Consider the following 25,066-nt stretch of genomic DNA (forward strand, 5'->3'; position numbering starts at 1 on the left):
AGAATTCTACGTTGGATTGCATTACTGTTGATCATACAAAAGAGATATTAAGATCGTGAGGACACTATTAGTAACTAGCAATTATTGTGCCCTGGCTGTGTGTCAAGCATTCCTTTAAGTGAATTTTAATCATTTTCTTGTTTACTCTTTACAAAAACCCTGGGAGGAAGGTATTAGCATTCCTACTTCACAGATGAAAAAAACTGAAATGTGTGTAATTTGCCCAAGTTCACACAATCAGTGGCTATGCCAGGATTCAAATTCAGATCTGTCTCAACCTCTGTGATCACAACCTCTTCACATATTGCTTCACCTTGAGTGGATTGAAAGTCAAGCTGAGAAAATTTGTGGTGGGTAAAATTTGGGTTCTTTAAAATTCCAGAATGTTCTGACCTCTTGTTGGTATTTCCTGGGTGGCAAACCTTAGACCTTTTATCTCAGTTTTAGATTCTTAAAGGTCAGCTCTCTTTAGGATAGCAGGAATTGTGTTCTCTGAGTCAGGCCTGGCCAGCCTGGGGGTCCCTGGGAGGGGACCACCTCAGGCCCAATGCTGACTCCGTTCCACACTCCTGGTCTCTCACAGAGGAGACTGGGGATTAGACATAAAATGTAAAGTCTCTATTGTTTCAAGCAGATCCTCAAAGATCACCCTTATAAACTGTAGTAGAATCAGTAATCTTTAGTAAAGTTTTGTTGAAGGCCAAAGGGCTCTTTGCACCCATCTTGACTAATACTATGTTGTCATTTTCCTCTTGCAGGACATCGAGGCCTATGTGACCACTCTCTGAAATATTTAAGCTCGAGAATCATGGAGCGGAAGCTGCATGGCCCATGGCTGCCTGCTGGCCGAGGGAATCTGGAGAAGCCCCCTGCCTCCATGGTGCCTGTATTCAGCCCGCAGAATGGCCTTCACTCCGCCCATGCTGAGAATAGCCCGCTGAAGCCCAGGGTGGTGACAGTGGTGAAGCTGGGTGGGCACCCACTGCGGAAGATCACCCTGCTCCTCAATAGGCGGTCGGTGCAGACCTTCGAACAGCTCTTAGCGGATGTCTCAGAGGCCTTGGGCTTTCCAAGATGGAAAAACGATCGTGTGAGGAAACTGTTTAACCTCAAGGGCAGGGAAATAAAGAGTGTCTCTGATTTCTTTAGGGAAGGGGACGCTTTCATAGCCATGGGCAAAGAACCATTGACATTGAAGAACATTCAAGTGGCCATAGAAGAACTGTACCCCAATAAAACCCGGGCCCTGACATTGACCCAGCACAGCCGGGTACCTTCTCCAAGGCTGAGAAGCAGGCTTTATTGCAAGCCTCTGAAAGGGGGTCACCCCTGTGGGGAGACCGAGACTGCCAAGAGCTGCAGTGAGGTGGCTGAGTCCAGGGCAGTCATCAGACCCCAGGGGAAGACCCATGTGGAGCCGGTGCTGGAGGACAGGGCAAGAGCCCAGAAGAAGTGGGTGAGGGGAAAATGGGAGCCTGAACCCGGTAGCAAGCCACCCAGGGAAGCCACTTTAGAGAGGCATGCGAGTGGAGAAAAGCACCTGGGGGTGGAGATTGAGAAGACCTCAGGTGAAATTATCAGGTGCGAGAAGTGCAAGAGAGAAAGAGAGCTCCAGCAGAGCCTGCAGAGGGAGAGGCTCTCCCTGGGGACCAGCGAGCTGGACATGGGCAAGTGCCAACGGTATGATGTGGAGAAGCTGGTGAGGACCAGGAGCTGCAGGAGGTCCCCCGAGGCCAACCCTCAGGGTGGGGAGGAAGGGTGCAAGGCCGACAGCCACAGGAGCAGTCCCAGGAATCCCACTCAGGAGCTGAGCAAACCCAACAAGAACACAGACAAGAAAGAGAACAGAGACCCCGGAGGTCAGGAAGGTCATCTGCAAGGAGCAGCCAAGGCTAAGAAGGACCCCATGGAAGCTCAGCCTGTCAGAGAGGAGGGGCTGAGGGATGGGAAGAAAGACACCAGGAACAAGCAAGGTGGCTGGTTCCTCAGGGAGCACCAGGCCCACTCCGAGAAGCTCCCCAGGACCCGAGGGGAGGAGCAGGAGGCAGAGAAGGAGAAAAAGCCATGTGTGGCAGGAGGGAGAAAGATGCTTCCCAGAGATGACCAACCTCCAAGGGTAGAAAAGGAGCCCAAGACGAGGCCAGAAGAAAGCAAGCCAGAGAGGCCTGTTGGCCGGAAGCGGCGGCCAACGGGCATCATCTCAGCCGACGTGGAGAAGCATTATGAGACCTGCCGAGTCATTGGGGACGGGAACTTCGCCGTGGTGAAGGAGTGCCGGCACCGTGAGACCAGGCAGGCCTACGCCATGAAGATCATTGACAAGTCCAAACTCAAGGGCAAGGAGGACATGGTTGACAGTGAGATCTTCATTATCCAGAGCCTCTCTCATCCCAACATAGTGAAATTGCATGAAGTATATGAAACGGAAACGGAAATCTACCTGATCATGGAGTATGTGCAGGGCGGGGACCTTTTTGATGCCATCATAGAAAATGTGAAGTTCCCAGAGCACGTCGCCGCCCTCATGTTCATGGACTTGTGTAAGGCGCTCGTCCACATGCATGACAAGAGCATCGTCCACCGGGATCTTAAGCCAGAGAACCTACTGGTAAGCCCTGACTTTGCTGCTATGGGAGAGGGTGTTTATAAAATACAGGATACAGGGAGTATCCATTGCCTCATACTCTGTTACCCTTACACGCTAGAACATGACCTTTATCCTGTTTTAACATACTTGTTCCAATATTTAAAACTTTGGTTCTCATTCCTAAAAGTTGCTGAGATAAATTGGTTTTCATGAAATTATTGAAAAAGAAACCTTCCCATTGAAATAAAATGGCATATGTTTCCTCATCCCTGGGAGAAAAATACTTCCGCCTTGACACTGACCAGGTGGACTTATTTCTTGGGCATTTGCACAAACTCTGGCCTAAGTATTGGGGTGTCTACTGGTAGCAGCTTCCCCATGCAGGATTTGTGTCCCCCCTCCCATTGATACCACCCTTGACCCTTTTGAAGATAACTTCTTGCCACGAGAATTCAGAAGGCTCAGCACTGCTGGGACCTGTGTGTGGAGTGGAGAAGAGGCCGGCTCTGGAGTCAGCTCACCTGACTTTGAACTCTGGCTTTCATAGTTGCTTGCTCTAGGGGAAGTCCTTCACCCCATTGGGCCTCCGTTTTCTCACTTATAAAAGAGAAATAATAATAGTACCTGTTGTGGAAGGTTGAGTGAGAATTGAGCCTGAACGAGGAAAGCTGGGAGCTGGTCTGACCTACACGGCTCAGCTGCCGTGTCCTCCTGGGGAACAGACACAATGTCCCAGAACATCAGCATCAGATAAGGCCAGATGGATCAAGATAAAAGCAAGACCCCTTTATAATCATGTCCCAATGCAGGGAAGAATAGGATCGTCCAAACCACAGATGCGGCCGCATGTCTCCCTTCTGGCTACTGAGTGGCTGCGTCATTTCATTCCTTCCCCCTTCTGGGTAAGGATGAGTAAAGTACCCATCACAGAATTACCCTCTCTTCCTGACGGTATGTAATTCAGAGCAGAATCCTGCCTTTTGGAATCCTCCCCCAAATCGCCTAACACAGCCCAAATCTTACAGTAAGTTCAGTGAACACCCTCTTCTTAGGTTAGATGCCTGAATCCCAGTGGTGTGTTCTCCCTTGTGGCAATGAGCCAGTAAACCCAGTGTGGTCCTGAAATCAAGTGTGTTCCTGGGCGTCTTTGTTAGGACAGCACACTTACACTGTCACCCTCTGGCACCTTTATCCCCCTTTCTTCTTTCTAGCCCTGATCACCAGCTCATCCTGCTATATTGATTCTTTTGTTTTCTTTCTCCTCTTACTGGAAAGAAAGGTCTATGACAACAGAAACCGTTTTATTCAGATTGTACCCTGAAAAAGTTCTGTCATGTGGCGGACGTTCATTAAATATTAGTTGGATGCATAAATGAACACAGACAGAGCGTGATGCCTGGGAAAGAGTAAGCATTCCATCGGTGGCAGCGACCGTCATTATTATTACCTTAGGCCAATGCTGATATTAAGTGGGTATCTTGAGTAAGCACTCAAAGCCAGCTTGCTGCAGGTAAAGCAATAGTGAATGGAGACAGCGCCATGAGCCACAATTTCTTTTTTTGTGGAGGGGGAAAAAGGAGGGGCGTGGATTTAGCTTCTTTCCTTTAATTTCCATGGCTGTATACCCAGCCTGGAAACATTTTCCCAGTGCATTCATCTGTCTGTAAACTGCTCCCACAAGGAGAATAAAACATTGAGCGAGTCAAGTTAATTATCTGGTGAAATGAGGTCTATGAGTACATTGACCACCGAGTCAAGCAACCTCATTTTTTCCCCAAATTCATAGTATTGCAGAACTTTGACTTGTTGCCGAAGTGGTCTGAATTACCATCAAATAACTCTCCCTTTGGAAGTTTCATTTTTGCCTTAGCTGAGTGTCCTCATCTTTCTTTGCTCGCCTTTTGTTTCTGTCTTCTGGGTCTGGATGCAAATAATCTCCGTGCGTGATGTGCGGTACCCTGTTTATGATGGCCACTTTGGAAGGGCAACAGAACAGGGTTCTTTAATGACCCTCTGATGTTTTCCCTGAATTGTCCCCGTGGGAGAGGTTCTGGCTAGCGGCCTGGGCTGGTCTCATGAGCTGAATGTTTTGGGCATGTGCCTCATAATGCATTATCACAGTCATACAAATTTTCCAGGATGTGGAATGAGATCATTTACCCCAGAGGATCATTTTCTTTTGGGGACAGTCATCTGAACTTGCATTTTCTCAACAAGGTCCGGGAACCAATCTGTCGAGCTGGCCCATCTCTTGGGCAATAGAGACTCTCACTTATATTAAGGGACTTGTCAGCCATATTTAAAATGGAGAAAGTTAGCACTGCTTTAGATTGCATGGAGAAGTTTGCTTCAGGAAGTAGAGAATTGCAAGGTATTTAGTCCACACATTTAGTGCTAACTGCCTTAGACAAAGCATTTGGCAACTCTTCATAGCTTTAAGTAAATATGTGTTTTCAGTGCCCTTAAGGTCAGTAAAGTGTGTTTGCATGTTGTGTGTGTGTGTTCTGAGAGGCAAAACTTCAGAGTAGCTATAGTTTTTCAGCCTAAATACGTAAGTTGTTTATTGGTGTTAAATGTAACTGATATTTAGACCCTTTTTTTTCTGACTTTGAAGAAAACCCACTTTTGTTTTGTTTTGTTTTTTAATAAAAAACTTTTTTGGTGCTGGTATGGTGCCTTCTGAAACTGTAGAAAGCTACATATTTCATCCATCTTTTGTGGAATGGGTTCATATCTTTTCTCCTCTGTGGATAATTTTGTCAGCTTGCATTTATCAAAATGAACAGGCCTGTCACATTTATAAACCCATCGTCCTTTTTTTGGGTGAGAAAAGTTCAACATACCTATTGTTATATCAAAAGTCTAAATGCTAATGCCAGTGCTTTTTGTTTTTTTCAGACAGATCTGGATTGTTTTGGACTTGACAGATCCTTATCTGGGTTTAGAAAGGTGTTATCTCTAAATTTACTGAGATGGTAATGATATTGAAAACTTGGTAGGTCTTCTGAGATTTAATACTAGTAAATATCACCATGGTGACTGCCGTCCTCTCAAATAATCTTCTCTAATTTAGTGCTCTGCACTTGTGCTGAGCACTGTATTATCCAAGTAACTTTCTTCCTTGGATGAATGGCTGCTGTCTCTATTAACACCTGTCTTTGCTAAGCACGGGAAAGTGATTATGTTAGAACTAACTTTTGATCCCATGGCCGATGCTGCTTTCAGAGACTTTCTGAATATGCTAAGAGCTATTAATGATACAGCAAGCTTATTATGTTGTTTTAAGCAATAGAAATATTTGTATTTGATAATTGGGTGCTGGAATAAAATTTTAGGCTGATATTACTGTTTGTCTGTTTCTACAGATCACATTTCCTGATAAGATGCGAGCTAGTTCCCCTCTCCCCTTCGGCTTATTTAGACTCCTGAGGTCTTGCAAAAGAAATTTTAATCATGAGAATTTCCAACTCGCAGAAATATCAGTGTTCATTGCTTCTTCTGCCGGTGTGTGCTCCCTTGGTGGGGTTGGGATGTGCTGTGTGGGGTTGACTGGGCCCTGGGAGAAGGGAAGGAAGGAAACAGGAGCCAGAGAGGTGATGCTGATTAGACCAGCCCTCACAGGACGGGAAGTGGACAGGCCAGGTTATTTATGACCAACAGCCGAGGTATTCCATACAGCAAATAGAGCTGAGTGGGGGGCAGGGAGAAACCGAAGAGATGTTAGACAGGAGCAAGGTCATTTGAGAAAATCTGTCCCAGAGTAAGGGAAGAGAAGGGACGTTTTTCTGTTCCAGAAACTGGGCTGAAAGGAATGAGGCTGGTGGACAAACACTATAGCCCAGGAGTGCTTGGAGCAGAGACCCTGGGAACCCAGGAGAAATGGTGGTGGGGACAAGTCACAGCTTGGTCAGGGACAAAGTTTATATCTTCTTTCTGGCCTTTTATTGGTTCTAGGAAGGAACAGGCCCTTCTAGATTTTTAACTGCTGAATGTGACTAGGACAGGGCAGTGACTGACGTCCCATCTCAAAGGTGGCATGGAAAATCTAGAAGGATTAAAAAGTGTCCAAACATGCTCCTTGCCCATTCTTTCTCTAAAATAAACTCGTTCAGCCATTTTGTTCATTTTAACCCCCTAAGTTCTTTTTCCACTTCTACTCTGATATACAAGAAGGACTCAGTGATTCTTGCTCTGTTAGTCAGTGGTTCTGCAATAGTTATCTCCGATCAGCGTGGCTTTGCTTCTCCCAGCTCCAATTGCAATCTCCTTTTCACTTAGCTTCTAAGATGGAGGTGTCCGTGTCCTCTTATTAATGGTCCAAGGATTCATGAATGCATTTATGCACCAATTGCATTAACTAAAAGATGATAACAACTGTGAAACATAGCTTATTAAGGTATACTTAATAAAATGAAGAAATGTGGAATTCAGCAATAATGTGCAATCTCTAAGAAACAGTACAGTGACACATGCCTTCGGGTCATTGGTTAATATTGATCAAGTCAGCGAGAAGACAGGTTTATAAGGGATAGAACTCATCCCGAGACTCTCAGGGTGAATTCTGTCAGGAAACACGACAGTTAACTTTATAGGTTTGTGTCAGTGAGAGAGGCTCTCAGTATCCATTTCTGCAGTTTCTAGGAAAACAGAAACTATCCGAATAGTCAGCGAACCCACATATTGTCCACATAGACAGAAGTTACAGTAAATTTCTTAAAGTCTTCAAAATTCTAGATCCTGGGTCATCTTGGTAACGGAGGATTTCTGTCTTCTCTAAGTTCCTTTTGAAATAGTCACCTGAAAGTAAATTTGAAATAGATAATTTACTATCTGCAATAAATTGTCAACAACAAAGGCAACTTAAAGCATGATTCATAGTTAGTCCCTTGTTGAATATCTTTTAAAATTGTGACTTCATTCCCCCAAGGAGTCCTGAAGTTCAGGTCATTTACTAAATAACAACAGCCTCCTAGTGTCCTCTTAATAACTTGTCTTCATGTGTGTTGTCACCTGTCTAATAGAGTGATTTCTTGTGAGCCGTTTGAGGGTCTAAGATTACATTTCTTAAACCTCTGTATTTTAAGAAGGTCCTTAATCTGAGGAAGCATCTCAGTGAATCTCTTCAAGTTTTCAAGGTCTTAAGGTCTGGTTGTCTAATTGCAGTAACATGAAATCCCCTGGTTTTGTTCCAACTTCTTCCACACATCCTATATGTTAGGGGTTATGTAAGAACAAGGAGAGTAAGGATGGAAAGAAGGAAGGAAGGAAGGGAGTGAGGGAAGGAGGGAAGGATGGAGGGAGGGAGGGAGGAAGTATTGAAATAAAGAGATCAAATATATGGTGATGGAAGGAGAACTGACTCTGGGTGGCGAACACACAATGGGATTTATAGATGCTGTAATACAGAATTGTACACCTGAAATCTATGTAATTTTACTAACAATTGTCACCCCAATAAATTAAAAAAAAACTAAAAAAAAAAGAATTAGAGAGAGAGAGAGAGAGAGAGGAATACCCAGCCTTGCTCCTTAATTCTTTCTCTCTCATCCATTCAGCCTTGCCAAGTTGATTGCAATGTTCTGACTGAGCCTTCTGACGAGGACTCCGTAGAACTGGCATTCTATGTGGACATGGATATACTGCTAATCCCTCGCCATCCTTTAATATCTAATGTACCATTTTGGGCAAGGACACTCCACTTTTCCATATTTAGACAAAACCCTTAAAATCCCTTTCAGGCAGGTGAATAGAATATATAGAATCAGGTTAAAGGATTATTTGCCCAAGAATCTCAGTGGGCTGCACCTCCCACTGTGCCTGCCTGAGATGGTCAGTTTCTCCTCGAGGAACCCCTTCTGATGTTTTGACCCTCTCAGATCTCAGGGTACCACTGGAGGCCCGTGAATAGTTCACGGTGACCACAAGAATAATAATTCTGTTTGAAATAACTTGGGCTTTACTGAGTAGGACTTTGACCTTGGGAATTTTGACACGTTATTTGTGTGGCCATATGATTATGGGCTTGGTGTTCTGCGTAGGTTCATGATCTTTCCCAGGAGGGGGTTGGAAGCAGGACCGTAAGGTAAGGATGTGTGTCCATGAACATACTGCCAGTGTCTGCATCCAAGGGAGCAGCATGAATTGTAAGGGCTGAGGAGAGGATGCGGAGGGCGGAGAACACCCTTGCGGGCTCTCCTGGTTACAGCTGAGCTACCTTCCGGGTAGGACTACCTGACTAAGTCAGCACCTCTCCAAGCTTTCCGGTGCTCAGGAATCACCTGGGATCTTGAGAAGGTGCAGAGGCTGATGGTGTAGGTCTGGGGAGGGGCCTGAGCTGCTGCATTTCTGATAAGCTCCCAGGTGATGCCGATGGGCTACAGAGCACACTCTGAGGAGCAAGGGCTCAAACAATAAGACATCTAGTTGTCTCAGGTAACAAGAAGCCTGGAGATGGGCAATTCCAGGGATGGTTCATAGAGCAGGTCAAAAAAGTCAGGGCAGTTCTTGCAATTTCCCTCCTGGCTCCGAAATGTCTATCATACTTCATGCACCACGTTGTCACACTCACATAAAAGGCAGGAAAAGCAGCAGTCAACTCTTGGTGATGTTCTTCCTTTGTGAATTGGAGGAAAATCTTGCTCGGAAGCCCCTCAGCACACTTCCTGTTCTATCTCATTGGCTGGGGTGGGCCACGTGGCCTCCCTTGGAAAAGAGGAATGGTTGTGGTGGTTGACTTAGCTCAGTTACAATTGCCGCTTGGGCTGGGCCCACCTTTCCTGATGCACGTTGCCCAAAGGCTGGATAGAATCTGGCTTCTGTTGGCAAGGAAGGAAGCCATGGAAAGGGACAACAGTGACGGCCATACAGCTACAAACACTGTGTGCTTCTGAGGCCATGCAGATTCTGTGTCTTCGAGGCTGGTAGATGGATGGGGAGATGATGACAGAGGGCTATCTGGGCATGATGGTTGGGCCCTGGTGGCCTGTTTATCTCTGTGTGCCCGCCATTCAAGGAAGGTGCTTTGTATGTTTGTTTAAGTTTCAGGTGGCCCTGTGGTGAGTGAGGTTCTTTGGTGAATGCATTTTCCCGTGCTTTGGGCTATATTTTAGGCTTACCTTGGCCCCTCAACTAGGTACAGTGGGTGGAGCACAGGAAACGTTCAAATGACACATTTTCCTAGGATAGGACACTTTTGAGGTGTTCAACTATGTTTTCTCTTGGGGACTCTGCCCAGTAGCCTGGCCTTTGGGTGTCTCTTCCCTTAGGTAATGATTGGGGATAGAATTAGAAACTGCTTGCCAGCGATTGCACCGAAGACAATGCCCTCCTGGAGTGGGAGGGGAGGTGGAGACTTTCCCCACATGCGGCCCTGTCTGGGTCCCCTCAGCCTCAGTGAGGTTGAGGGCCCAGCACGACTTCTGCTCGGGCACCTGCCATTTCTGGGATGGTCTGCCACCTCCTCCTTCACTCCTTTCCCCACCTCCCTTGTGGGGTCATAGGGATGCTTCAGAGCGCTCTCTCAGGGGTTTTGGTGGACTGCTGGTAGAGAGTACATCTGGGAGACGACAGCTCTCAGGAAACTGTGGATAAGAAGTGCTTGCCAGGCTTTTGTTGCCGAAGTACATGCTGTACTATCTCCCAACTTCACACAAACACAAACCCTTGTTTTTACCACACACACCCTTCACCTACTAGCCCATTTTTATGATCTCCTACACATACACGCACACCTTGGAAAAGGGGTCTATACTCACCGTTTGCAGTTGTCCATGTTCCATGCTATCCCGGACTCCAGCCAGGCTCTCATCCTCATACTGCATGAAACCACCCTTGTCCATCGAGAGATGGGGCCGCCACTGACCCAGCTGCGGGGATCAGGAACCTCAGAGTCACCCTTTCCTCCTCCTCACAGTCAATCCATTCTCTAGTGTCGTCTTCACCCTGAAGATGACACTCCCCACCTCCACTGCACTGCCCACGACCAAGCCACCATCCCCTCTTGCTGAGCCGATGGCGGTCACCTCCTCATGGGTCCTTCCTCGTCCTCTAAAGCCATCTTCCTCACAGAAGCCTGAATGAGCTTCTGTACATGTAACTCAGAACCTGTAACGCCTCTGTTCACAGCTGTCATCGCCTTCCCATTACACTCAGAATAAAGGCCAAGTTCATTTCCATGGCCTAGAAGGTCTGCATGACGTGGCCTCTGTCTTCCTCTCGAAGCTCCCCTCTAACCACTCGCTCACTCCACTCCTGCCCTTACTTGCTGTTCCTACATCAGGCCAAGCATGTCCCTGGACCTTTGCACTTGCTATTTCCTCCACCTGAAAACCTTGTGCCTCAGATTTTAATATGGCTCATCCCTGATTGTTTTCAAATGTTACTTTCCCAGTGAGTTCTTCCTTAGCTACCCTATTTAACACACCACCTCCTGCCGCTGTCTATCCCAGCCCTGTCCAGTAGCATGTTCTGTGATGATGGTGCTATCCGATATCTGCACTGCCCAACACAGGAGCCACTAGCTACACGAGCACTTGAAAGGTACCTTGGCTCTCTGACAAACTGAACTTTAACTTTTATTTAAAAAAGAAATAGCCACATGCGGTTAGTGGATACTGTAATAGCCAACCCAGCTTTTATCCCACTTTTACTTTTGCATAATATGTATCACTACCTCACATAATGTATTCATTTGAATATTGTTTATGGATAGAAGGCTTCATAAAAGCAAGGAGTTTATCTGTTTCATTCGCTATTCATAGTACCTAGAATAGTGCCTGGCAGATGGTAGGCATCTAATGAATATTTGTTGAAGGAATAGAGAGGTTAAGTAGAAAGAAATGTCATAGAACTGTCATATGACAGGTCTTTGTCCCCACTGATTTTTTCAGTCATTTGTATTACAATATCTTTTGCTGTTGAAATGTAAATTGATTTTAGACATTGGCATTTTGCTGTGAATTGGGTTATAAGATCAAGTCAGTCCTCATAGCCAGTTGAAAATGGAATAATGGAGAAAAAGGCCGGAGGAACCATGATGGATCCAGAAGTTGGCAAAGATAATAAGCCTTACCCACGTCAAATATTTTTTCTTAGGGCATCCTCTTGCTCTTTAGTCTGTACTCTGCTGCCATCTTCTGTTCAGAGATGATAACTGCATGATCACATTTAAATTATGATCGAAGGGGAGCATGGAGGCGAATTGTTCAGAAAAATAAAGATTCCTCTTGAAGCTTTGAGACCATCCAGATATTATCTGGGTGCTTATGTAAATAGTGTGGACCATGTGGATTAAAAGCAGGATACTTAGGTGTGGCTGGAAAAGGGGGTGATGGATGCAGGTGAGTCAACCGTCATTACAGGCAAATTAATCTCTCACACTCTTTCCGTTAGAGGGCAACTGAAAACAGAGCCCGGGAAGGACCAGGATGAAGAGCAGTGAGTTTACATAGACCAGAAGATAGAGAAATGTGGGGAGGGCAAGGCCAGATATGTGCACTGGGGCTACTGGCCTGGCCCTCAACAAACCTGGCCCAGGACGGTGTAGAGGAAGGAAAAAGAAAACTCTTTTCCTTTGCCCTGCTAGGCTCTGTGCCTGCAACCCGGGACAAAAGATAGGTTAACAAGAGAAAAGCAAGAGGTTTTTTACGTGTACATTGCTCATACGTGTGGGAGAAACTCAGTGATGAGTGACGGAAAGGGTAGTTAGACCTTGGGGTTTCTACAGCATTTTAACAAAGAATAGTACATGTTTAGAGAAGTGACAAGACAGAGGAAAAGGGATGTAGGCTTTTAGGGGTGGCCCAGTGTGGAAGGTAAACGCATGGGGGAAACTAGCGGGAGGTAAGAGTTGTTTTAGTTGCGTCGATTCCTGTCTCGGTGCATCTCTGGGCTGATAGAAGTATGGTGATTTAGTGTTCTGCCCTTCCTGGCCCAGGGCGGGTGCCTTCCTCATGGGAAATTTTATGCCCTGCTTCTATGTATGGAGGGAGAGTCAGAGTACCTTTCCCATATTGGCTGTTTCTCAGGTGTCTTCAGCTTAAAAGAATTAATGTGTCAGCGTGGCATCATTTGGGATGGTATGTTCTGATCCCTGACAAAGGTTTTCTGAGGAAGGTACATCAAAGTGGGCATTAAGTGGGGTCTGTGGCTGTCTTCATGGCCACTGCTTGCCCAGTCGGCTGAGAGTCTGAAGTCCACTGACTTGATCAAATTACATCTGGTGTGATGTTCATTTGTGGGCATTCTTTGTTAAAACAGGTATCAGTGAAGTGAGGGTCATCCAGAACTCTTTCTGTACATAAGAATCAGCCTGGGGTGGCGGAGATGCTGGTCCTGGCTCAGTGTATCTGGGACAGCCTGAGAGTTCCCACAAGCTCCCACACGATGCTGCTGCTGTGGGCTGAGGCACGTAGTGTAGGAAGGACTGACAAGTCAGGAGCCCAGGTCCTATACGGGTCTGCTGGAGGATCCTTCGATGTGAACTCAGAGAAGCCAGACGCAATATGGGGGATCATGGTGCTTGTTTCCCATCTTTGGAAGGGGTGTGTCCTTCATTCAGTGTCACCCTAGAGGACAGATTTAGAAAACGGAGTAGAGGTACAATTCGGAGGCAACATAGGGGTGAGTCTCCTCCTAAGTTAAGCTGGCCATAACTGGAATGGACTGCTGCATAGAGCTGTGGACTCTTTTTCATCTTGAGATTTCCATCAGAAGTGAACAATAGTCTGGTGGGAGGATGGTTTCGACACGTTTCCTGTTTGGGTGGCAAATTTGATGGTGTCAGAAGTCCCACCGATTCTTGGAGGAAGAATTATTGCAGGAGATTGTCACTCATTTGATTTCAAGGAACGGTCTGAAGCCGAGAACGTGAGATGCCTGCTGAAAAAAACAAAACGAAACAAAACTCACACAGTTAGTGCATGACGGTCAGGGTAATTAACCTGCTTAGGTAGGTGAAACACATGAGAAGCTGCAAGTCACACGGGCTGCGCTGAAGAATGTTACATAACTCCTGACAGCAGATGTTGGCGACAGAAACATTAGAAGCACTCAGCAGTCTCCAGCCACTTTCTGAAAGGGGCAAACAACCCTACTGATCTTCACCCCCCCCCAGCTTCTGCTCCTGGTGTGGGTGGTGCTATGGGGTTTATCCTAAAACTCAAAGAGAAAAGCTAAACCACAAAGAGACAAGAAGCAGCATAATATATTTTAGAAAGGTCATAAAATGATTTGAAAAACAGATTTGATACTTGAAAAGGGAATCCATTAGCATCTGGACATTTATTTAACATAATAAAATTTCAAAATGAAAGACTGAGTTTGCACCATGTTTAATCTGCTGCTAACTACCTCCGTGGAGCCAGGTTTTGGAACTGGGGGGTTCTAATAAGGAAGGGAATTTTGTGATTTTTACATAGAAATACGTATTTTATTTTGGTGCATTAAGTCAGCCAGATGCTTTTAATGATGACCTTTTCGTTGGGAATATTTACAAATATTTGTGAGGGACATATTTTTTCAGCAATCACCCAGCAAACGTGATTAATTGTAGGTGATCCATCTGGAAATGCTAGGCTGCACACAATTTTTTTGTCCTTCCCTTCCAAACTAGATTTTCTTGTCTAAATTATTCTAATAATTACCTCCCTGTCTCCTTGTGGGCTATGTCTGCCTGGATGCGCAGGCCAAGGCAGAATCACATTTTCGTTCTACAGCTATGATTTTCCGTTTGGTTGGGTTAATTATGGAGACATTGATTAGATTGCCCCTGGGTGACTCAGACTCAGTAATGAAGACACATTCTGCTTATAGAGAAGTGAGCTCACTGGCAGGATCCAGAGCAAGTTCGGAGAACTTCTTCTTGTCTGGGGAGAGCGGGGAGTGGCCGCCAGCCCTGAATTTTGGGGTATTGCTGTGCCCAGGGACACAGGGAGAACCAGAGTGCTTCCTGTTGCACCCCTTCCCCCGCAGTGCTGGTAGGAGCTTTGGGAACCTTTGTCCCGTTCCATTAGAGATGTGAGGACATGTGCCTGCGGACAAGTGGTAATTTCTCCTATAACTCTGGTGACCCCAATGAGTCTCTCATTTGGTTGATATCAATGTTGGTGCTCTTTGACCAACGTCTTCCCATGTCCTCCATCCCTCAGTCTCTGGAAACCACCATTCTACCCTCCATTTCTATGAGTTCAACCCTTCCTTCCTTCCTTCCTTCCTTCCTTCCTTCCTTCCTTCCTTCCTTCCTTCCTTCCTTCCTTCCTTCCTTCTCTCTCTCTCTCTCTCTCTCTCTCTCTCTCTCTCTCCCCCCCCCGCCCCCTTTATTCTCTCTATCCTCTTATGGATAAATTCTCCTCTGGGCTTGAGACCCTTGATAGTCTCAAGCTTTGCCCTTTATATTGGGAAGAAAGGGTGCCAGGCAGGATGTGACAACAGGTCTTGGGTGGGCTGCACCTTTCCCAAGAGGTAGAGGGAGGAAAAGATGCCACACTAGCAGAATCTTTTATTCAAAGCTTCCTGTTTAGAGATGGTGCTGACTGCTTTCTGTGAGCAAATGAGGTCAGAATGATGGTTGCGTGGCCAGGCTGCTAACAGGGCTCAGAACACCTTCCGAGAATCTTCCAGGTTTGTGCAGACCCACCTGCAAGGTGCAGCTGCCTAGGATAGCTGCAGAGCAGGGCCAGCCCAGGGCTCAGAGCTGCCGCAGCCAGAGGGCCAGAAGTAGGCAGGCATTCCGTCACCCAGGTGTGCTTAACTTTCTGCATCCTCCAAATGAGGGGCTGAGAACCCTTTGGCTTCTGCTTTTATTTCTTTGTGTCCTGAAACCTGTCATGGTGAGGCTCATATGGGGGAGGCCGCTGCTCTGAGTCGAAACATTCTCTGATATTGGGGGTCCAAACCTCCTATTGGGTTGCCCTTCTGCCATAACTGTGTGGATGCCAACCATTGTTACAGGAGGTTGGAGTTTGGGTTTGTGCCTGATTCGTTAACCTTTCCCCAAAGTGGAAAACCGCCTCCCTAGCATGCGTTGCCAATGTGTCGTCTTCTACTTGCTTGAAGATATGCTAGGTTTGCCCCCTCATTGTTTCTTTTTTTAGGTGAAATATATTTTTAGCTTTATTATTTCTTGCATGGTGATGTAAATACTGGCTAAGCTCATCCCCCTTGAGATTCATTTCTTTTAGGTTAAGACCCAGCTTTTCCTGACAATATCATCTGACGTGAACATACCTTGAGGGTGAAGGAGGACGGGCAGATGAACTTGGCAGTGGGAGTTGGTTGAGCAGGGATCAGAAAGCCAGTCACCTGGCCCTGCTGAAAGGGATGAGACTCTGTTGGTGGGACATGTTTTGAAGAGAACAAGTGAGAACAGTCACTTCTCTGTGTTCATTTCAGAGTGAGGGTAGATGTCTTTTCTGGTTTGTTTGTTTGTTTGAAATGTCTAATTCTACCCTTCTCTAAAATCTAGTAGAAGTGAGGTCTTATTTCTTTCACCTTCATGCAAAACATGTCAACACTTAGAACCCAGTTTGTCAGTTCACATACGTTGGAATAGATATTAGTTCAATAGCATTAATTTTTTGTTTTGTTTTAGTATTTGTTATGTGCAAACTAGGGCAACCACCTCATCCTGGTTTGCAGAAGACTGTTTTAAAAATGAAAGGTTTTACATGAAAGTTTTAAAAATGAAAGTCCCACATCCTGGGAACCCCCTCAGTGTCACGCAGCCTGGAACTGTCGGTCACCCGAGGGCTAACACTGGGTGGATTACAGACATGGAGTGAAACTCTTGACATAAGGCCTATTTGCTGGAAATTATAACCCGCCTCCCCCTGCCCCCCCTTTTTTTTAAACAAATGAGAAAACAGAGGCTCAGATCAGGAAAGAAATTGTCCAAGACCATCCAGCTGCAACTCTTGGAATTGGAACTAAAGACTCCTGGTCTGTTTGGTTCTTAACTAACCGCCCTTTATCCCCTAAATTAGAGCCTTTATTTAACATTCCTCCATTGCTTGTCTACTTCTTCATTCTAATTCCTAGTAGTTCTTTTTTCTTTTTTCCCCTCTGCCTAGTCTTTGCATGACCCACAGGCATTTTCTAGTCCTCACTCAAGCTAGTCTGTGCTCAAAACATCGTTGATCCTTGTTCTAGCTCGGGGCTGCCCAACAGAACTCCCTGTGAAGGAGGAAATGCCTTATAGTTGCACTGCTCGCAATTACTGTAGCCGTTAGTCACCGATAGCTGTTGAACACTTGAAATGTGATTAGTGCATCCCAGAAACTGAATTTTTAATTTAATTTAAGCAGCCATCTGTGGCAATAGGGTGCGACCATATTGGAGAGCACAGTAAATCTGACTCACTGGTTCTTTAGTTGGAAATATGTACACCTGTCACTGAGATCCAACTGGGTTTATCAGTGTTAGGCTAAACTATAAGCTGGTGTAGGTTTATTGTTTCTTATCCTGACTTTTTATGCTTGTTGTCTCATTAGTTTTCCTTCCTTGTTCTCATCAGAATTTTGATGGTTTGGGGATTTGGGTTTATTTTATTTTATTTTTTACAGGTTCAGCGAAATGAGGACAAATCTACCACCTTGAAACTGGCTGATTTTGGCCTTGCAAAGCATGTGGTGAGACCTATATTTACTGTGTGTGGGACTCCGACTTATGTAGCTCCTGAAATTCTTTCTGAGAAAGGTGAGTGTTACATTGCTCTGTGGGACTCTGGCTCACTTACTAACCTGTTTTATTTTTAACATTTAATATTTTGTATTTTTTTCAGGATGGAGTAGTCAGAAATCTCAGAGAGTTGGCACTCAGCTTGCACTTGGATTTTAATGGAAATATTTGAAGCAGATCTCTCTGATCAAAGCATGAGAACTTTTTCCTCATCAGGGTAGCCTTATTATAGAGAAGGGATTGGGGTGTGTGTGTGTGTGTGTGTGTGTGTGTGTGTTGGCTGGACAGTAAGATGAAAGATGGTGGAGAACTGGGTGGGGATCTTCGTGGCACTGACCCAACGCTACCTTTAATGGGAGAGAATTGAAGCAGTTCTTATGGAAACTGGCTTAAAAATTCCTCCAAAGGAATTTTTTTGAAATGGCGGGGTCCCATTTCAAACCTTATGAATAATATTTATAACCTGTTTCTATATTGTATAAGGAGCCAATGAACTGTTTTAGTGACACACTCTGTAAAGTATATGAAAAGGAAATCATTATTATTATACGGCTCCAAACACATGAATGACTGTTTAGCCACTGAGGCACTCCAGGAGAAATCCGTTTAGGCACCCTACGTAAGAAGGGAAGGCTCTGGATGGCTTGTAGGGAGGTAGGGCGAGGGGAGAGATAGTGTCCCATCAACAGAAGCATCAGGGAAGCTAAGAAGAGACTAGAATATGCATGGAGTTTGGGTGGTAGAGACATTGAGGAGACTAGCCTCAGAGGGCAGTGTAGTTGGTTGAGTATGTTGAGCAGGGATTCCCCACAATTAGGAAGGCTGGGCAGAGGAATTTGGATTCAGTGTGGCCAGCATGGTAGCCATGGTAATATGGTGACAGTGGCACAGGAGAACACTGAGCAACCAGAGACATTTTAATGGAGGCATTGATGAACTGGATGAGATACTATTTGCTAATAGTCTAAATGAATCTTAGGGGAACCACGGTGTTGGTGGTAGCACCAACTAAAATAAGGTGTTGGAAAGATCTTTTGGGAGATGGGGAGACGGTGACTTAAAATTTGAACACACTAACTTTGTAGCAGTATCAGGATGGACACACAGAGTTGTCTGGTTGGCAAGGAGGTGACGTTCTAGGCTAAGGGTGTGGTTTTGAGACTCCTCAACTCAGAGATGGCAGCCGGAGCGAGTGAGATAATGAGCTCCTTAGTGATGCCAGCAAGGGCAACCAAGGGCAAATTCTTGAGGGAGGCCAAGAGTTAGAGGATGAGAGAAGGAAGGAGGGGTCAGCACAGGACAGGACAGCTGGAGGCAGGAAGAGGAGGATGAGGACCATACAATGTCACCAAGGCCGAGGGGCAAATCTCAGAAAGACGGGAGGCCCAGCAGAATCTGACCCTCCTGAGGGTGAAAGGTGGTTGAGAACTGCGTAAAATCCGTTAGAGTTGGCTAGAAAGAGGACATTGGTGACTTAGTCCCTTAATATTTTCTGCTGATTTGTGTCTTGACAACATTGCTCTGGGGCTTAAAAATGAGAATCTAACTTACAAATTAAGACTGCTAAGTGTTTTCCTTTTCCAAAGATAAAAAGTTAAAAAGTGTTTGAAAGTGTATATACTGCTGTTATAAATTTTTGGGAGGATGATTCGGCAATATGTATCAAAAACCTTTGCTGTATATTAGTTTGTGTGTTTAATGTCTAGAAAGTTATTTAAGAATATAACCAGAGATATGTGCAAATATTGAATACAGTAGGCTGTTCATCACAGAATTCCTTAAACACTTGTAAACAAAATTAGAAACAGACTTAAATGACAATATAGGGGATTCATTATATATAACGGGAATGCTAACGGCTATTAGCAATCGTACTTTTGAAGAATATTTTTTTATATTTTTCATAGGAAATGTCATGATACAATATTCAGTGAATGAAATAGGGTATAAAATATGTACAACGTGATCCTAATTTTGTTAAAGAAAGTGTAAATGTGTGTATGCGTGTGGGGAATACAGCTAGTAATAGCAATCTTTTTATGATCATAAAAAGAGCCAGTAAATAATATTTTGAACATGAGAGAAGGCAATGACTAGATAAGAGGTAAAGGCTGCTCATGTAGATGGGGGCTCCTCCAAGAGCCACGTTTTACAATTTCCAGTACAGTGTGGCCCCCTACGAAGGCCTGCTACATGTGGTTAGATCTCAGCCCCTGCCACGTGTGACTTCCCATGTGTGTTTGATGTCCCTCAGCTCACCCCTACTCTGTTCAGTGAGATGTCTCCATTGGTCACGCAGTGGGATGTCTCGGCCATGTCAAATTGCTATACGAGTCTGCAAGTATTTACTTTCCATTTCCGGGCTTGTTTTATTACAGACCAGTAATAAAGGATCACAGAGTGCCAGTGGTCTGAGGAGTAAACTTTGAGTCACAGTGGTGTGGCCCCCGTGTTTGTCGGAGCTGGCAGCCGTGACACTGGCTCTTGTTTACTGAGAGCTCAGGTCCTCTGACACCGAGGGCCACGATTTTCCACTCTTGCTCTCATTGCATTTGATCCAGCCCAGTCTCAGTTTTGCTTGTGTCTCTGCCCCTGTTGCACAGGTTACGGGCTGGAGGTGGACATGTGGGCTGCGGGTGTGATCCTCTATATTCTCCTGTGTGGCTTCCCCCCGTTCCGGAGCCCGGAGAAGGACCAGGAAGAGCTCTTTAACATCATTCAGCTGGGCCACTTCGAGTTCCTGGCCCCCTACTGGGACAATATCTCTGACGGTGAGATGTGGGGCTTCCCTGAGCAGGAAAGGAGGGCATGTTTAGCTGGAGCCCCTCCGGGTTCTGACGTCAAAGCAGGTGTTAGGTCAGATATGTAATTAGATGCACAGAGGGTCCACTACAGCACCTGGCACGGAGGAGGGCTGTCGTCCTATCGTGATTCATCCTTTATTTTCTGCTGGTTTCATGTAGATTTATGTGGCACTCGGAAACATGTCTTGGCTTTGCGAGTTAATGAAAAAGTCTAACTACCAGTCGTGGTCACCAAGTTAATACATTTTCTTGAGGCAAATAAAGAACCTCAGCACTGAAAAATATCAAATGGGTAGCCCTCATTTGGAAAGATCAAAGCCTTCTCACATATAGAAGTGTCCGTGACTTGAACAGCCTGGAAATGCTCCTTTTACTCATGAAGAACCAGGGGTCCTGTAGGGGCAGGCTGGAGACTGGGGGCTCTAGAAGCGAAGGGGTGGAGGTCTGTTATTTTTAGTGGAGCGGAAGCGTATGGGGTCTTCCTCCTTTTTGGCCCTTTCACATGGAATCTATCACCTTGTTTCTACTGATTTGTCTGTACTACCCTCTGCCCTTATAAAACTGAGAACTAGATAATTGGGGGATTTTGGGTGTTTCAGTCTTTAGCTTAAAAAGTAGAATAGGAGTGATTCCCCCCTACCCCTCAATTTCCCTTAAACGTGTTGTCTAAGATTAGTTATTGAACTACCCTCATCTCCAGTCTCTGTCTTCTCATTTGGGGGTTGGGAGAAGGGAAAATCTTCATTTTTTTACCCTTTTAAATAAGGTAGAGAGAGGGGTGGCTTGCTGCAGGTAGAGTGAGGGTCTTGAGCTGATGAAGGCAGTAGCAAATTTGGGAATTCAAGGACTGAAAATAATTCTAGAAAGTTCTATGCAGCTGTCCTTAGTGTTGAGCATGGGTGGCCCCTGCCCTGGGCCCCTTGCCTTAGAGGGCCCTGCTGTGGTGACACCCATCCCCAGAGAGTGAGTGGACCAAGGGGTTGTTTACCCCCGAGCCCAGAGCTCCCCTTCTAGGCAACTTAATTGGGACCCCAGAATTCCTTGGCCAAATGGTCCAGGCCCACTTCCAAGACTGGGGAGGCCTCTTTTCCCAGCCTCTCCCAACAGTGTCATAGGGTAGCCAAGGAGATTCTGTTTAGGGTCACCCATGTCCATGTGAGTCTGAGAATTCCCAGTTTAAACCTGGTCTTCCACTCCTGAGTCCTTTGAGGACCTTGAAGGAGTGGTGTGGGTGGGGCTGGACGCAGGGACACTTTGTGGGCAGAATGTGCCCAGCGTGAGCTGGGTGGGGTAGGAGAAATTCTGTGGTTTTAGTGCTCAAGGGGTGGCTGACCTTGGTGGAGAGGAGGGGGTGAGCTGCTGATCTGGAGCAAGAGGCGGCTCCCCAAAAGGTAAAGAGAAGTGAGTGTTTTTTTTTTTTTTTCCCTCCTGTGTATTCTTGACTGATTAGAAGAGTAAGTTCAGAGAGCCAGCCCTCGAGAGCCAACCAGCAATGAAGAAATCTTTTCTCCTCCCTGCCTGCCACCTGGCCCCCTAGTTGTCACCACATCTCTCTGAAGTCAGTTATGGTCTTGGGCAGAAAATGAAATTTATTTTGAATTTACACTATTTATTACTTAGGTTTCTTTATACATGTTTTTCAGTGTTGTCAATATGAAGCCATATTTATCAACATAGGAAGGAAGATGGAACATCTTTTATTTAGCAACTTGATGGTTTGATTTACAGATTTAAAATACGTAGACATAGGGTCTGTGGCTTCCATGTGTTGTCTTGCACTGGGCTCCCGGGGTGTTAAGTGGTGGGTCTGGTCCCTGGACTCTAGAGAAATGAATAAACATCCTCTAGAGATGCTGTGTCCAACAGGGTAGCCCTTTGCTGCACACGGCTATTTAAGTGCAAACTAATTAAAAGTAGATATAATAAAATTCAGTTCCTCACTTGCACTAACCACATTTCAAATGCTCAGTAGCCCCAGGTGGGGAACACAGATATAATAGAAGGTTTCCATCATCGCAGAAAAATGTTGGCCAGCACTGCCCTGGTATAGCACATGGTGCTATCATGGATGTTGGTGTTCCTATTTAATTTATGGGGAAGAAAAATTCAGAACCACCTGCCATCATCTTGTTCTCCCCTCTTTCTCTCACTTCAACAGCTGCCAAAGATCTGGTGAGCCAGTTGCTGGTGGTAGACCCCAAGAAGCGCTACACGGCCCACCAGGTTCTTCAGCACCCTTGGATTGAAACCGCTGGGAAGACCAGCACAGTGAACCTACAAAAAGAGGTGTCCCCCAGCAGCGAGGGTCCCTCCCGGAGCCAGCACAAGCGTTCTGCAGAGCAGGCGTCATAGTCACCACCTCAGGCACCTGTCCAGCCCCTGGTGCTGCTCCAGGAAGGAGAAAAACGTAGAAGCCTAGGAGAAAAGCAAGGAAAGGGGCTTCTTCATGTCATTGGAGAGTCGGGGGAAGGAGAGATGCTCAGTATATTTTAAAGCATATTAAAAAAAAAAATCAACTCGAGTCTTAGCGTTAACTGTTGTGACATATTTTTAGATTTGTATATTTGAAGCCTTTCTTACACTTGGAGAGGGGAAGACTTGTTATCCGTGAGGAATTTTGGGTAATAATGTGTTTTGCTTCCTCTTTGTCATCAAGTTCATGGTATACTTCATGAGTGGTGCTGATTTGGATCTCATCTGCCCCTGTGAGATTAATAAGGTGAATCATAGTCTTTCTGTGTTAATAAAATGTGCTCTGAATGACTGAGTGGGTCATGTTCTGATGACTGCTGAATGCTGCCGGGGAGAGCTGGGGAATCGTAGTTCAGATGTGCCTCCTGAAGCCAATAAGACTACACGTGAATGCTGTGCTGGACCCTTGGTTAACGGGCGAAGTCTGTTTGTTTCGGATGTGCTGGTCTTGGTCTCTAGCATATTAGTCTTACTGGAAATCAGATTTGGTGCAGTGGAATGGAAAAGAAGAAATCATTGATTCATTCTTGCCTCTTCGATATCCATTTCTACTGCTTTTCATCCAATTATGCCTAAACCTGAGTCGCTTCTATATGAAGTGGGGCCCTCAGGCTGTGACTATGGTAACATTTCCAGATCACGAGGGAGCCATTTAGTGCATTAATATGTCAGAAGTGCAGTAAATGGATTGCACGCAGACTCGAAGGAACTCCGAGTGTTCACGCACGTTCCGCTCTGTGGGGCAGACACACGGAGGTCACAACATGCATGTTCACTGGTTACTACGTTCCAGATTTCTGTACCAAAATGTTGGTCCCTTCAGATGACTCTGGGGGTATGCATGAGCTGAAAGCAAAACATAATCCCGATTATTTCCCAACTTGACCTGTCTGGTTCTATGTGACCTGGTCAATAACAGAATGAGTCACGAAGTGTGGGCCTCTAACCCCTCCCCTCCTTTCCCTCCCAGTGTTGGAGGCCTCTGGGTGAAGGAGTGTATGAGTCAGGAAAACACGAGTAACACTGGAGAGTTTAGTAAAAGGAATGGCTTGAACAGGTGTTGGAGAAGGCAGCTCTGAAGTAATTTAGAGAGAGTAACTGCAGGGAATGGCTTCCTAGCCTCAGTGGGGGCCCAAAGGAAGAGGTTGGGGTGGTTAGAATCTAGAATCTGGGAGGAGAAGCCCCTTGTAGTGGACACTCAGTGTGCTGTCTAGATCCTGCTTCAAGACTGAAGGGAATAACTGTGCGGCTGCTGCTGGCTAACAGCCCTATGCGGTCACCATCTGTGATCCACGGTTGTTTGCTGCCTGTGCTAACCCCTGAGGTGTGTGGAAGAGGCCACACTGTAAACTGAGGATGTCTGCCACCCTACCAGGCCTTGGGTAGCTCTGCAAAATGCCAGGACACCCCGAGGCCTGCTGCCACCTGCCAGATCCCTTAAGATTTAGCCACTGATAAAGCCTCAGGCGGTATACAAGTTGAGTGAGGCAGGGTCTCAGGGAGTCACCAGAGTAGGAAGAGTTGTGCTCACCAGGTTAATGTAGAGTCTGGTTTGGTGCCAGTGCTGAGCCTGGAGCTACTCAGCAAAAGTCTCAGAGCACACGGAGGCCAGTTGCCACCCGTGTGGGGTCTGTCGGACTCTGATAAGTTTTCCTGGAAGGTGCAATGTGAGCGGGGCTGGCTTTTCTTGGAGAAAGTGCTTCTGGCGTTGGGGGTGGTGGTACTGGTGGTGTAGGATCCCAGCTGAGTCAGCAGGGCGGAGCAGCAGAACTCGCCAGACCAATCAGATTCGGATTTGGCTGTAAACGTAGGGGGAGGGCTCAACACAGGAAAGATGGTGCCAGCCTGCCGACTGCAGAAGAGAAGGACCTCACACAGGGAAAATACAAACCATCCTCCCGTTCTCCCCTGGAAGTCACACACCTCAGTCTGCGCCCTGTATGTCTCCAACACCTCCCGAGTCACCATCCCTCCACTGGAGCCAAAGGTGAGTGCCTGCAATCGAGTGAGTCTGTGTACGGGCGCTTTAAGAGGATGCCTGGGTTTCCTGCAGCCTTCTGTCCCACCCGGTGGTCGGAATCCCCATTGGTTTTCACAGCCAGATATGGTACAGGCTCCTCTTCCCGGCACCAGTACTTTGGGCTGGGGACGCCAGTGTGGGGCTGGGGCCACTCACTCCTCTGAGGTGAATCTCTGCGGCTGAGATATCTCTTCCGGTTCTCGTCACACACAGGTTTGTGGTTAGCCAGTTTCGCGTCTCAGTCCCTCCTACCAGTCTTGATGTGGCTTCTTTATATCCTTAGTTATAAAACTTCTGTTCAGCCAGACTTCAGATGGTTCTCCAGGTTGATTGTTCTATAATTTAGTTGTAATTTTAATGTGTTCATGGAAGGAAGCAGGCACAGTGTTTATCTACTCTGCCATCTTGGATCTCCCTCTCCACCATTTTCTTTTTGAATAATTTCTCCTGTTGACTTCTGTGATGTCACATTTTTCTGGTTTTCCTCCTGCATCCTTGTTTACTCTGTTC

At 46.0% G+C, this 25,066-nt stretch overlaps 1 protein-coding gene across 2 annotated transcripts in view; it reads left to right on the top strand.

Moving 5' to 3' along the window:
* The window catches only part of DCLK3 (doublecortin like kinase 3), a 43,549-nt gene extending 20,718 nt beyond the window's left edge, over positions 1-22,831 (top strand). The window contains exons 2-5 of one of the 2 annotated variants that reach the window (XM_074312637.2): positions 759-2,608; positions 17,146-17,278; positions 19,864-20,031; positions 22,223-22,831. In XM_074312637.2, the coding sequence (XP_074168738.2) occupies positions 759-2,608; positions 17,146-17,278; positions 19,864-20,031; positions 22,223-22,416 (2,345 nt within the window). In that variant the 3' untranslated portion in view covers positions 22,417-22,831. The remainder of the gene's footprint in view (positions 1-758; positions 2,609-17,145; positions 17,279-19,863; positions 20,032-22,222) is intronic. The other variant, XM_088798282.1, reaches the window with a different exon arrangement.
* The last annotated feature ends 2,235 nt before the right edge of the window (positions 22,832-25,066 follow it).

This window comes from Rhinolophus sinicus, chromosome 5 (genome assembly GCF_057876585.1).
Source record: "Rhinolophus sinicus isolate RSI-liver-muscle chromosome 5, RSI-T2T, whole genome shotgun sequence".
Classification (NCBI taxonomy): Eukaryota; Metazoa; Chordata; class Mammalia; order Chiroptera; family Rhinolophidae; genus Rhinolophus; species Rhinolophus sinicus.